The sequence below is a fragment of the Sarcophilus harrisii genome, chromosome 1 (assembly GCF_902635505.1).
Source record: "Sarcophilus harrisii chromosome 1, mSarHar1.11, whole genome shotgun sequence".
Classification (NCBI taxonomy): Eukaryota; Metazoa; Chordata; class Mammalia; order Dasyuromorphia; family Dasyuridae; genus Sarcophilus; species Sarcophilus harrisii.
In genome coordinates, this window is record NC_045426.1 from 22,910,356 (window position 1) to 22,925,730 (window position 15,375).

General features: G+C 35.5%; 1 protein-coding gene across 2 annotated transcripts in view; it reads left to right on the forward strand.

The window, feature by feature from the left end:
* Nucleotides 1–15,375, forward strand: part of PTPRG (protein tyrosine phosphatase receptor type G) — a 771,239-nt gene that overhangs the window by 169,763 nt on the left and 586,101 nt on the right. For both annotated transcript variants that reach the window (XM_023498086.2, XM_023498087.2), the window contains exon 2: nucleotides 7,575–7,679. In XM_023498086.2, coding sequence (XP_023353854.2) covers nucleotides 7,575–7,679 — 105 coding nt within the window. The remainder of the gene's footprint in view (nucleotides 1–7,574; nucleotides 7,680–15,375) is intronic.

The window sequence follows — 15,375 nt, forward strand, 5'->3', positions numbered from 1 at the left end:
AGTCTAGAATTAATCCTTCTCTCTTATTTGATATTCAGATTCCTTGACACTATTGCATTGCCTAAATGAACTTAGCCCGGATATGGAGTATACTTTCTGGGACAGCCTACAGGTTTCCCTACCTTGACAGAAGTGATTATTGTTGAGTCATTTCACTCACACCTGATTCTTTGTGACCTCATTTGGTGTTTGCTTGGCAACGATACTTGGATGGTTTGCCATTTCCTTTTTCATTTCATTTTACAAATGTTCAACTGAGGCAGACAAGATTAAGTGACCTGCTCAGGATCATACAGCTAGTAAGTGTCTGAGGCTGGATTCAAACTAAGAAAAATGAATCTTCGTCTATCTATTGCACCACCTAACTGCCTCATTGGGAAGTGACTGATTATGCTTTGTTTATTTCACCTTCTATTGACAAGGAATCCATTTAGGAGTCTGTTACAAAGAAAAGGGATGAGCTTCAGAGCGACGTGATGGGGACTTTGTGAGGAGCAATAACATATATGAGAGTAGTATTGTAGATAGCTAAGCCTATTCCTACCCTGTTAGCTCATCTCTGGCTACCTTCCAATTTGTCAATGTCCAAATAAAATTGAGCATCTCTCTGCTCGATGCCATTCTGTGTCTTGGCCATCTGCTTTGCCACCCATAAGCATGTGGGTCCATTTGCAAAAGCTGGCAGAGCACATCATCCAGTCTCTGAAAGTGCAAGTTGAAGTGTACACATTTTTGAAAGAAAACTGCTAGTTAGAAATAGATGAAACACATCTAGAACAGCCGGCTCAGTAAAATAACTACTCATTCCCCTACCGCCATTACTTCTAGTCCATCAGTGTGGCAAGGTCTTTTGAGATTTCTCTCTTTTTCTTTGGTGTACTTCCATCCTGTGAATTAACATAAAAACAGTAAAGCATTTTGAAAGGCAGTGTTGACAGTCCATTTTTTAAGTGTGCTCAGATTTGTGTGGAATGCCATTTCTTAAGGATTTCTCAAGACAGGGTATGCAGAGGTACCTCACAGCTGTTTCTAAATTCCCACTATAGCATGTGTACACACACATATGTTATACTAGGGATAGATATACGATGGATGTATACACATATGTCAGGCCAGAGATTTAGAAGCAGCTGTGTAGCACATCTGCCTTAACTGGATTTCCGTGAGAATTTTTGAGCATCTCTTAAACAAAGCATTGTGTACAGATTGGAACAGAGATGCTAAATGAGCTATCATTGTCTTTCAAACTGCTTTGCTTCCTACATTGAGTCACAGATTGAAAGTACACTCGTAAAAGAGAGAGGGACTGAACTGGAGGAAGTGGAGTCAAATATGAACACGCACATATAAGCCCACTCTCTTTAAATGACATATATCCACATATCCAGGTATACAGAAGTCCCAAGAAATTCTATATACATATTGGAATGCTCTCTTTCAGAGATGCTCCCATTTAGCATTTTACCATCACATGGAAGGATTTGGTAGAGAATGCTGGACATTTTTGGCTGAGAATATCCACATCTTTTTTGCTCTAGGCTGGAAGCAAAAAATGTGAAATATAGTTTTGGAAAGGTTTTAGCCTTCATGAATATTAATTTTCCTCTGGGATTATCAGTTTCTCATCTAGCTCATTTTAACATTCCCAGCTCAATGAGATATACTAAGATGACTGGCTAGTTTTCCCTTTGGTTCTTTCATCTTAGACTGACCTTAAACTTTTCCATAGACATTGAGAGAAACTAAGGTGCTCACATACTCTTTTTCAGGTCTGAGCATTTTTTTTAAAGTTCATTCGATTTAAATTAGTCTTAGAACATTTATTAAGGGTGTGCCATGTGCAAGACAGTTTACTAGAAAGTGAATGGTTCTTAGTATCAAGAGGCTTTCATTCCACTGGGAGTCATTTTATAACTATGATATTTGGGCCTTGGAAAATTATTTGGAAAATATTTATTGATATTTCTATCCTTGGAGTTCATAGTTTCACATACAATCCACTATTTGTTTTTCTTTGTCTATTTGATTGTTGTTGTTTTTTGGTGTTGGTTAAGTTTTAAAAAAATGAAAAAAAAATAAAAAGAGGTCTTTCTGTCATGGTGTTAAGGTTTGTTGCAGTCAGAATGAAGCCAGAGAGAACAGACTTCTTCTAGGAAAGATGAGAGGCACTGTCAGATCCCAGTATTCTATTTATGTGAAACTATAACATCCTTGTATTCTATATCCCATGTAGCACAGTAACTCATGAGAATCCCAGCCTGAGCTTTCTGCTGACAAACCCCTTCAGTTTAATAAACCATGGCAGGGATTTTGCCAGACCTCCTCCTCGGTAGAATCATATCCATGTATAACATACTTGCTTTTTCAAATTATTCATATAATAATCATAGTCAGATTTGTATGGACTGCCTGTTCTGGAGAGTCAGACTACATATATTCGTTAGCATGTACCATTTTAAATGTTGTAATTAAGTTGCTGACATAAGCAAGTCTGCAGTCTTGCATTAAGGTAAGGATCCGTAAAGGCAAGCATTTGCATAATTTAATTTTCTGCACAGAAGATATTGAAAATCAATAGCATGATTCATGGCCATCCCATGGAATTGCTGTGCTGCTATTCTCCAACTGTTTGAGAGTTTTAAAATTGATTAAATTTAGGGTGCTGAGTCTGTTGCTTTGCTTAGAGCCCACAGATTGTTTATGTTTGAATCTTTGCTCTCTGCCAATAAGATATTAGGTGCCTTGGTTTATTCTTTAATTGTAAAATGTTTTTATTTCCATTTAACTTTTTTTTAAAGAAAACCTCTTCAGTTTAATGTGGACATTAGCTGGAAACCTGAAACTGAAACCTGTCTGTCTGTAGTTCCTGCAATGGATTATACACTGTAAATTCTCAGTCAAACTTGAAGTGTCCTCCTGATTGTTCATTCCATTTGTATAATCTTCATCTTTTGGGATGACTTTCTGTTGTTGCATAATTTAGAAAGTCTATGTTGTTGAAAACTTGATAAAGTAGGGGTTGGGAAAAAAGGAAGAAACTGTAGTAGCTGGTGCTAAAAAGTAGACTTAAGTTTTTAAAATCATCGCTATCGCCAAGGCAACATAGATATGCCTCACTACATTCTATGCAAAACATGCAGAATTCCTAATGACTTGTTTATACACTCAGGGATTCAGCATTTTTAATTATTTTAAACTGGATTCATTTACCACATACAGATATTAGGGCTAGAAAGGATCATAGCTGTTAGAGTTGGTGGATACCTTAGCCACCTTCAGATTATGTGTCTGATACTTTTCTTTCCTGATTCTAACATTTATTAAAAGGATAAAATGCCAGCCTAGAGTGAGATTTCTGGTGAAATCAATGCAGATGTCTGTCCTTATATCCATTGTCTGGAACATTTTTATTAGTGCTAGAGATGAAGATACTGATTCCATGCTTATCACATTTTCACAGATGTGGTGGGAGAGATAACTAAAACATTGAATTGAATAAATACAGATCCCCAAAACTTGAATCAATTAATCAATAAATATTGATTGGGCATCTCTTATATGCCTCATGCAGTGCTAAATACCAAGGATATAAAATCAAAAGGTAAACAGCTCCTGCCCTGTAGGAATTTATATTCTGTCAGGGAAGAGAACATAAGATTATGTAGCTACAGATAAAATAAAAAACTAGTAGCTATTAGGATAGGAATAAAACTCACCTATTTTATAAGGTTGCATTTGAATCTACAGTTTTGTGACTAAATACATAAAGCATTTATTAAGTACTTAATATATGCCAAGTAGGCACTGTGCTGAGAAGGGATTCAATAAAGGAAAACACAAAACAACAACAATAATAACAAAAACTACCTTCCCTACCTTCCAGAGGCTTACATTTTAATGAGAGAATGTAACACACAAAGAGGAGATGTGAATGACGGCAAATAGAAGGGGGTTTCTGTTAAGGAACTAGAAAAAAAAGTAAAAAAAAAAAAAAAAAGAAGAAGAAGATTAGAGCCAGAAGTGAGAGTAGTTGTGATCTTCCTAAAATGGCAATTCTGACCAAGGACTCACTAATCAGAACAGAAATCCATGGGGAAGAGGCACTGGAGGAAGAAGTTGCTGATGAGTTTGGTGGATATGTCCCTATTACCCTTGAATGATATATGAAAAATCTGTAAATTTCTCATTAAGGGTAGTGTTGTATGCCACTAGCAAAGATCACAACTTCTTCTACATCTTAGTTTTTGAAGCTTGTTGTAGCTGAAAAAAAAATAGAATTGACCTGTACTAGGGATCACAGATTCATAGTTATAGGGCTGGGAGGGAACTGAGAAGCTATAGAGCCCAATCCTCTAATTATATAAATGAGGGAACTAATAGTTTGGTTGACTTTTTCCAAAGTCAAGAGAGTATTAGAGGTGAAATATGAACTCAGGTCTTTGAATAGCAAATACTCCTTCTAATTGTACCACATTGCCTTAGATCTAGTCATTAGATGATAAGAATAAATAACATAATACTGAGTTTGTACTCAAACTATTGCAGCTTTGTGGATCTTGCTACCAAGCATTATCCTTCAAAAGCCTAAGATTGTTATTCCTAAGGCTTTGAAAGAAGACTCGATTGGAAGTGGGCAATGATTTTTGAAGAATATATGAACACATTAGGAATATATTTCGATTTTTTCCCTACTTATTGAATTTATGGAATAAAGATCAGCCAATAGATTTTGATGATGATGATGTCGATGATAACCATTAAGTGCCTTTTATGGTCAAAGAACCTAATAATAGTTGGCATTTTTATAATATTTTAAGGTTTGCAGTGCACTTTATGCATCATTTCATACTGGATTTCCCCATCAACCCTGTACAATACATATTCTAGATGGTATTATTACCATTTTTAAATTGAGCAAATGGATTTCCAAAGTGGTTAAATGATGAGTTATAATCACAGATATGATAGCTCTCCTAATTCCCAAGTCCAGAACTCTGTCCATATAAAATAGTTTTATTTAAAGAAGAGAGTTTGATAGAGGTACAATAGAATGAGTCAGAAGACCTGTGTTAAAATCCTACCTTGAGGGTTGTAGCTTCTGTTTCTAATACAAGTCATTTAGCTTCCTTGAGCCTCAGTTTCCTCATCTGTAAAGGTCAGTGACTTGATTGATAAACCTCTTGGATTTTCCCTTGGCTCTCTCTGATATGGTGACCTAAAAACCAAAAGAAAAACAAATTTAGATTGTTGAATTGCGTTGTGAGCAGAATTATAATCCATGCATTTGCTAATTGCTATTTCTTTGAGTAGTTCACCATTTGATCTTTTGTTATTAAGGAGATAATTCTTGGTATAGTTGACTATAGAGGAGGATAGTGGAAAATTTTACATTTATACATAGATACATACATGTGTGTATGTGTGTGTATATGTGTAGGATTTATCACTGACACCATTTCTGTCATTGTGGCTGACTTGTTTTCTCTGGATCTCAGTTTTTTCATCTGTAAAATCAGAATGTTTGGTTAGAAACCAGGCAAGGTCTTTTCCAGTCTTAGGTCTAAGAGTGTATGATGATAATACTAATGAGTAATTCAGGTCATGAGAAGCAGAGATGTGTATTGTTTTTTTTTTTCCTTCTTTATGTCATTCTCATATTGAATATTCTGTCCTTTGCCTGCATTTTCTTTGATCATGAAAGCACATTTTGTTTTTGTTTGGGTGCATTTTAAAATTATTAGCATATTCATCTGTGGTGTATTTTTTGAGGTAGTGAAAAAACCATTTCCAGTTGGAGTTGGGGCACCTGTGATTTTTGTGTTTCTTGTCTTCTAGTGCAGTCAGGTGTGAGCTAACAACAAAAGAAATTTGCATGTGTAAAGTTGGGGAATGGGGGGCTCTGAGTGTTTTAATATGCAGATGGTAGCCGTGGAAATTGGGTAAAATTATCTTTCATTTGGTTGATTTGATCCATTTTGAGTAGGTTTTTTTTCCCCAAGTTGTATAGCAGCATTTCCCTCCTCTAGAGTCAGGAATCTTGAGTTTTCTTATTCTGTAACTGTAGATAAAATGGTCTGCTCAGCTTGAAAGAAACATATAACCTAAAAGACAAAAATTGGGACTATAAGATTTTAGGAATTTTGGTTCCCACTTCCACTTTGATGGAGCAAGAAAATTCTAGGCTTTCAAAAGAATCAATTCTTAGAGAATCAGCAATGGCAACACTTAAAGACCCAATCTTCCAAATTATAGGGGGATGGTAGTCTTGTTTGCCAGTTAGAGTACCCACATAGACAGAAATCCATCCAGATTTTTGAAATATAGAGCTATTCAAAATCATCAGTCAGTTACCATACATTCTCTAAGTACCAAGCACTGGACACAGTGTGTTGGGGATAACAGTAAATGAAACAGTTACCTGCTCTCAAGGTGTTTATACTCTAGAGGAAGAAACAGTATATACACATAGAATGATATAGAAAAGAAACATATTTAGATAAATATGTGGTGTTACTGAGCATAGCAAAATGATACATAGACCTCTAGGAGTAGCTAACATTTATTGAATACTTTTTGGTTTGCAAAATACTTTGCATGTATCATCTCCTTTGATGTATTCCCCAGCTACATGAGGCAGGGGATATTATCACTCCTTTTTTACAACTGAAGGAACTGAGATAGAGAGGTTAAATGTCTTGCTTAGATCCCATAACTTATAAGTATCTAAGGCAAGATTCAAACTGAGATCTTTCTGATTCCACATTTTTCACTTTCTATATCACCTTGGTGCTATTTACATTTTGTTATATATAATTTATGAGAGGATAGTTGTTGTCAAGAACAAATTCTTGAGGTTTTATTTTTGCTCCCTTCAATCACATCTTACAAGTTTTTCCATAGATGTCTTAAGAGCCCCAAAACAAAAACAAACAAACAAAGAAACAAAAAACCAAACAAGCCACAAAAGCCTCCTGGGCCAAAAAGACCCAGCCTCAATGGTGACTTGACCTTGCCATATTTCAGTGGATACATCTTCCCATGAGCCCATTCTCTTTTTTGACTCCTGTTCTTCCTTTCTTTTCCCTGAGAGTTCTTGTGTCTGCTCCAGTGGCCAAAATGTGTTCAAATTCAATCTTTGCTACTTACCGGTATGATTCTGGACAAATGACTTCTGTTCTGTGGATGGATCTCAGTTTCTTCAAATGTAAAATGAGATTGGGGATTGGAGTAGATGATTTTGAAATGTTTCTTCCCTCTCTACACCCACGATGCCTGCTTTTTCAGAAATTCTGAACAGGGACTTTTCACCCTTTTCCATTTGATAAGATTTTGAGTTTCAATTTTTTTTCCTCTTCTTCCTTTACCTTCCCCCTTCCCAAAACAGGAATTAGGTTGTACATGTATAGTCCTTTTAAGCAGATCATGTTGGACAAGAAAAATTGACCAAAAATTGGACATACAAATGTATATATATATATATATATATATATATATATGTGTGTGTGTATATATATATCCTTATGATTTTCATATTTTACCTTATGATTAACCGTGTGCTTTTGTGTTCCTTTCAGCTTTGACAGAAGGCTATGTTGGAGCTCTCCATGAAAACAGGCATGGCAGCTCAGTGCAGATCCGCCGGCGGAAAGCATCTGGAGATCCTTACTGGGCATATTCAGGTAAGTTGAGTCGGTCTGATTTGTTCTGTGATGGTAAAGGAACATGTGTTTAAATCAAAACAGAAATCTCATATAGTATGCTTTTGGGGAAGGGGAGAGAGAAATTTCCTTGCCATGCAATTCTAGGAATCATCATTAACCCTTTCAGCTTCTCATAAAACAGAATTGTGAAAGGAGCATTTTTATGTAATTGAATTATCCTTCCACACTTTACAGATAGGTTTTCCCCCTTTTTTTCTAGTAGGCATTTATCTTTGACTGCTCGCCCTAAACTTGTATTTTTTCTGGAGTATAAAGATTGTTCTCTTTTGTCACAATTTAGAATTAAAGCAGAGGAAAAAAGAATACCTGGCCTTCAGTTTTTAAATGCCTATTTAATATACAGAAATACGACGCAGTGGAATGTTCTCTACTGCCTTAATAGAAGAGATCCAATTTTATTTTCAAATCAGATCATTTTGATTAAATAAATTCCTTCATGCACTTCTTGGCACTATACAAATTCTGACTTTTGCTTTAAGAGGCTGAATACATGATTAAAAGAGGTAGATGGAGTTTAGTTTTTTTTTTTTTTTCTCTCTTTGCTTAAAATGTTTTGATTTTAAATATTTTTAAGAAAGAAACATTTTTAGGGAATAATAATAAGAAGATACATTTTTAAAGTAGAAACAAAAGGTTAGAAAATAGATTTTGGGCCATGGTGACTTTGCACATCAGAAGTGATGGGTAGATTTTGATTCTTAAAGGCATTTTCTTATGTAGAAATGTACCTGGAAATTTTATTATAGTTAATTAAAAGAGAGAAAATTGGAGAAGGTAGACAAACCACTTTGGAAATTACCTCGTCACTCCATATTTCAAAGGTCTTATATGAAATGGCTTGGTTGCTGGCCATTAGTCTTATGAGCAAATCTGCAAATTATGACATGCTGCTGCATGCATTCAGGACCATATTTAATGACCCAGTCAGAACCCAGTGTTTCCATTAGGTGAAGAAGGGAAGGAAGGAAGGAAAGGGATTTATTCCATGCTAATTCTGCTAGATTTATGTCAGTGTAAAATGTGTGGGCCTGATCTTTAATTACAGCTTATCTATTGACTTCTTGCATCCTTTTGTCTATTGATAAATCTCCTGCTCTTAGCGGGAAAATAGCCAATCTGTTTTATTTGTAAAGAATAGATAGCAGGTCTTCCTTCTGCCTGAAGTTCTTCCTGATTGTTGCTATCAAATTAAAAGTCTTTTGTCACTGTTTCAAATAAATGAAGTAAATTGGGAAATGAAGGAATGTGTGTAGAGAATGAAATATAATGTTTAAAAAGTTAAACCAGATTTGTAAATTCATCAATGAGGGGGATCCCAATTGTGGTAACTCTCTAAGTCCAGGCAGATATGCAAGTTAATTTAGAGGCACTGATAAGTAAGTATCTTGCCTATCTATCATACCTTCCATGTTTGCTCAAGGAAGGATTTCCTTTCCATCTCTCTGGCCACTATACTTTCTGCTTCTTTCAGAAATCAAATCTATATTCATATCTTTGTAAGCCTAGACTGTCTCATATTCCTAAAATACATTTCCTTTTTATCTCTCCATCATAAATTCTTCCTCTTCTTTTAAGATTCAGGTCAACAACTGCCTTCTGCATGCAGCCTTTCCCAATAGCTAAAGCCTCTTTGCCTCTCAAACTACCTCGTATTTAGTGATATTATCTGTTTGTATTTAGTCACTTTTTAATTGTGGTTTGTGCGTGTGTGTGTGTGTGTGCATGTGTGCACTTATGAGTAGAGATTACTTCATTTTTAGTTCTCGTACCCCCAGTGCTAGTACACAGGAACCATTTAATAAGAACTTGGTCATTTTTATAATATATGTGTTTATATATGTCAGAGGTAGTATTTGATCTTAGTGTTCTCTTGAGTGATCCTCCATAACCATTTAACTTTTCCAGGGGATATTTATACAAAATTGGAGCACATAATATATCTGTTCTTGGAGATTTATCTGTGCTTTTATATGAATGCATTGGTATATGCAGGTATTTTTATATGTATATTCATGTATATATACATATACATATATGAATATATCCAAAGGCACCTATTGGTGCCAAGATTTTATAAGGTATAATTAGAAACAAAGGGCAATGAGATGGTATAGTGGATAAGAGTGTTGGGCTTAAGAGTCTCAAAGACTTGAGTTTAAATCCTCCCTCTGATTTTTTCTTGTCTGTATGACTATGGGTAATTAACTATGTCTGTTATGGCTTCATTTTCCTCCTCTGTAAAATGACAGTAATAATAAATAATAAATAACACCCATCTCATAGTCTTGTTGGAAACATCAAATGAGATATTCATCAAAATGCTTTGAAAATACTTTGTGCCATATTAATGCTAAATATCATGATCATCTTTCATCGTTGTAGCATAACAACACTGCGCCCTAAACTTTGTAGTTTTCATTCCATCCACATCCAAAGTGTCCGTTGCAGATGATGAAAACTATTGCGACTTTCGATGTTTTTTTGTCTCTCACCTGTAGCTGAATACAAAACCTTCATGTGGTATTGGCTGAACTTCACCATATCCAGGTTTGGGACTTGTCTTTGTTCTTGGAAGAGATAATGGGTCCCCTTGAGGTATTTCCATCACCCAGAGAGGGAATCTCAAGGGAAATCACGCAGAGAACAAGTTGGTTCAGCAGAGTATGAGAAAGTGAAAGAGTATGGAGAGAAGGGAAAGGCTACTATCAGATTCAGAGAATGAAAAAAGAAAGGTTCTCTTAGTACTTTCTTCTGCAGATTTGGATTGCTCTTTTCTACCTCTTATATAAAAAAGATGAAGCTTTTCCTTTTAGCCATGATTCCTTGATTGTGGCTTAGAAAGCCCCAAAGTTATAGGCAACCCCCTGCAGCATAGGGGCCCAGTGCCAAAAAAATAACATTTGCAATAGAGCAGTTGCCTGTGGTTTCTGATAACACCATTGCAGAGTGCTCGATTGAGCTCCGATACAAAACTCTAAAATCATGACTTTGCCTTCTTGGGCAAGCTGTTGTGTCAGTCTCTGCTCTACAAAGGGTGAGTGAGACCACTTTGGATTTTAGTGTGCTTACCACTTTGAAGCTCCAGCTACTTTCTAACATGGTGAGGCTGATGGTTTTGGGTTGAAGCCATGGATCTCTGGATGAAGATAAATGAGGCTGACAATTTCTTTCTGGGTTTGATCCAGTTCATGCTCTGAGTATAGATCTAGCAACTGACTTTCACGACTATATCTCAACATCTCCATTGCGGGACGGTTTCCTTTCATGACTCTCCATAAAACTCTTTGTCCTTCCAAGAAGATTTTCTACTTTTTTTTTTTACTCCTTGGCCTTTTTCATTCTTTGATATGAATTTTGATATAGATACAGCTGTAGAAAAAGTTGGCATCCCTTCTTAGTCTAGGAAACTAAGTCAGAATTGTTATAAATGAACAGAAGTTATGAAGTTTGGAATCACTGATCTCATTTCTCTCATTATTTTCTAGATTTCACAGAGCTAGAGACTCACTCCTAGCTGATAGTATACAAACTAATTTTTGAGACAAAAAAAAAATAATCAGCCATACTCTCTTGTGCCATTCTGGGGTTCCATATTACAAGAATTGAATGGGTGCTTGGTAAAGTCCCATCCAAATATAACCATGCAATTCTAATTCTTGGGCTTGATTAGGGGACATAACTGCCCAAAGAGGACTAGTGTGATTGACATTAGATGACTGATTGGATTCATCTCATTTCCCAAATATAGCTCTAGCCACAGGTAGGCAAAGTGAGCTGCATTTACAAGACCAAGTTGAGGGACTCATCAATTATTGCAGATATTTTTAACCTACATTTCTCCCTATTTTCTTCTTGAGTAAGGGATCCAATATAATGAAGTATGCATAACATCTAAAGGTGTGAACCCTCATATCACTTATCACTTAGGTACCATCAGAAAATATTTCTAAATTAGGTGGGAGGTAGGCAGATAGGCTAAATGACCTTTGAGATCTCGCTTAGCATTTTTTGATTATCATATTCATCTGGCACTTAATTATATAATATCTCCCTTATGTTATTTCTCAAATTTTTGACCTGCCTTTTTATTTAGAATCTGAGCTCTTTCATATATACTACAACTAATTAACTATCCATCATGTGCTCAGGTCTCCTATAATGCTGGTTATTCACATTTCATTTCATGAATGTTGTTGGTTGTACATACTCGAAGTAGTCACTGGTAAGATTCTGCCTTGAAAGGCCAGATTTTTTAGCAGATAAATGAATAAACTCCTTTAAATAAAGAGTAACTTGACTATATTTAAAGCATAATTAAATTTATATGAATTCCATTTGCCTGCAACTTCTATTAGGATAGATCTTGCTATCTGAACTAAAAATGTATGGCAACATATAAGTGAATTTCATCATAATTAGTCTATCATATCTCCACCTGAGAAATGTTCTTTCTGGCGAGGAAATCTTGCTTGATAATTGAATTCCTTTAAAGGCTTCTGCCCTAAATTTTGGGTGTTTTGATAGCATAAGGTGGAACTCTTGTTCAGTGTAGACATGACAAATGAGTTAATAATTGATCTTATAGCTTTGCTTACCTTGCACCATGACCAAACTATAATATGGCTTTTTATCTTAGTGGAATATGATGAATAAAAATCTGTCTTACTTTTTTGTATAATTCTCTAATTCCCTTGTAGGCATTATTTTATTTTAAATGCAAAAATTTGTGATGTATTTATACCTCCAGCACGTGGTACAATGCCTGGCACATAGTAGGCACTTAGATGTTTGTTGATTAAACAAATATATAATGTAAGGGGGATAAAAACATATGGTCACATGTGATTTTTTTTTCTTTTTGAAAAGAACATTTGCCACCATATGCTCAAGGTTTTTTCACTGATTCGGAGAACTGTTAGAATTTTTTTCTTCCTACAGGAATTCATTTTCTATACATTTGAGAATATTTTCATTTCATTAAATTTCATTATACACTCTGCAGTAGGTTCTAAAGTTTTTTGGCATCCATTCTCCAGAGGATGTATGCACAAGTGTTACAAATGTTAATGGACTCTAATGTGCTTAGCAGGAGGCACTGAATATGCCCCTTAGGGTCCTGGTGACCCTTGGAAAAGCCTATTAGGAAGATGAAATAGTTCTCTCTGCTACATGCATAGCAAGTGATACATCAACAAACATAATTAAGACTGGTGCTATAGATGGGGCATTTTAAGCAGGGAAAATGATAGCCATGGGGTCTGGCTATTGAGCTTTCCTTGAAAACAGCTGTTTGGAGATCTGCGTGGTATTTATGAAGGTTCTAAGAAAAAAAAGATCAAAGAAAATGAAAAGCTTCATTGTGTATCCCTATGGTCATCGGATTCCATTCCCTACTTCACAGGCTTTTGACGAGTGTTTTTTCATTGAGGTTTGTAATTTTATGAAATACTGAACCACACTGAAATTAATGACCTGATGTTAGTTGGGGTAGAAAAAGCATCAAGATTTATTGAGCTGTTAGTAAATATTGACCCAGTAAGAGATAAGTTCTTTTTTGATTTAGAGATGCAATACATTATTTGTGATCTGTATGTTTTTATGTTTATACATACATACACATATATATTCTATGTGCCTATATATCACGTTTCTACAATTTACATTAATCTCATTTTCATTAATATATATTTATGGATGTAATTCAGTGTTTAAATCTGGGGTATTTACATAAAATTCTCATCATGACAAAGAGAATTGTGACTCCATACCTTGATGAGTGGAGTTGGTAGAAGAGTTTGATAGAAAAACAAAACAAAACTGTGATTTTTCTTCCTGCTTCTATAGAGGATACATGATTCCAGACCCTCTGGAAAGAAAAATATGGAGAGAGAGAGGGAAAAAAAAGACCTTTGGGAATTAGAAGGTATAAAGAAGACTGAATATTTCAACTCTCCTTGGTTTCCAACCTTCTTTCTTAACATCTTTAGGGAATTTCCCTTTTGGTAACACAAGGGGCTCTCCCTATCAGAGTGAATATATGTGTGTGTGTGTGTGTGTGTGTGTGTGTGTGTGTGTGTATACATATATATAGAGAGAATGTGTATACATACATACATACATACATATATACATAATATAGTTGGAGAAAAAACTATAGTTTATTTTCAAACCATATGATTTCTTTGGTTTAAAGACTTTGAAAAGAACTCGGAAGAAGAGCTATAGGTTCTTTGGATGATTCTCTAGAGTACTCATGACAGAAGGAGGAGGAGAAGTGTTATGTAAAATGAGATGGTGTGGGTTGACTTTGATCTGCTTTATTGGAAGTAGTACCTGTATCCAGGAAGTCATCAGTCCATTGAAACATTGAAGTATAAAGGGTTTGACTTCTGAGGAGTGACAGCACACAATTATTTTTTTTTTTTTTAATTAAAGCCTTTTTTTTTTTCCAAAACATATGCATGGATAATTTTTCAACATTGGCCCTTACAAAGTATTGTGTTCCAACTTTTCCCTTCTTCCCCCCCTCCCCTAGATGGCAAGTAATCCAATATATGTTAAACATGGTGAAATATAATTTAAATCCAATATATGCATGCATATTTATACAGTTATCTTGCTGCATAAGAAAAAAATCAAATTATAAAAGAAAAAATGAGAAAGAAAATAAAAAATAAATTGCAAGCAACAACAAAAAGAGTGAGAATGCTATGTTGCGATCCACACTCAGTTCACACAGTCTTCTTTCTGGTTATAGATGGTTCTCTTCATCACAAGACCATTGAAACTGGCTTGAATCATCTCATTATTGAAAAGAGCCATGACCATCCATCAGAATTGATCATTGTGTAATCTTGTTGTTGTCGTGTACAATGATCTCCTGGTTCTGCTCATTTCACTCATCATCAGTTCATGTAGTCTCTACAGGTTTCTCTGAAATCATCCTGCTGATTGTTTCTTACAGAACAATAATATTGCCTTACCTTCACATACCATAACTTTTTCAACCATTCTCCAACTGATGGGGGCATCCATCACTTTCCAGTTTCTTGCCACTACAAAAAGGGCTGCCACAAACATTTTCAGCACACAATTCTTTAAGAAGTGTCTCTGATTTGAAAATGGGAATGAATTCTTCTTTTGTGGGATGAAGTTGGCTTGGGCTTGTTACTTGCCTGTCTTCAATTTGGATGTGTTTTGGGGGATCTAAGGAATGGCTTAGGGGTAAGGGGTAGGGATCTTTTAGCAGTGACTTTGCTAAAAGAAACCAACTATAATTTCCATTTACCAAGGGAAAGATTTAGTCTAAGGAGTGCTTTCAGGAAGGGGGAAGGGTGGTGCTGTTAAGGAGTTAATTAACATGTTTCCACTGCTGAGCAGCTGGAATGGGTTGGTACAGACTGGGCCAGCAGGTGTAAAAAGGTCTGAGAGCCAGCAACCCCTTAGGGGAGAGCAAGATAATGGCTTTCCTCCAAGTAGAGAAGAAGGCAAAGGATAAGTAAGCAGACTTGGGTCACAGTGAAATTTAATGAAAGGTTACTTAATAAGAATCTCTGAATGGAAGTTTCTTTTAACCTTTGCTCTCACTGGAGTATCTCATTTTTATAAGCAGAATTCAGAGATTGAATACTTTTTTTACTTTTCATTGTCTTGA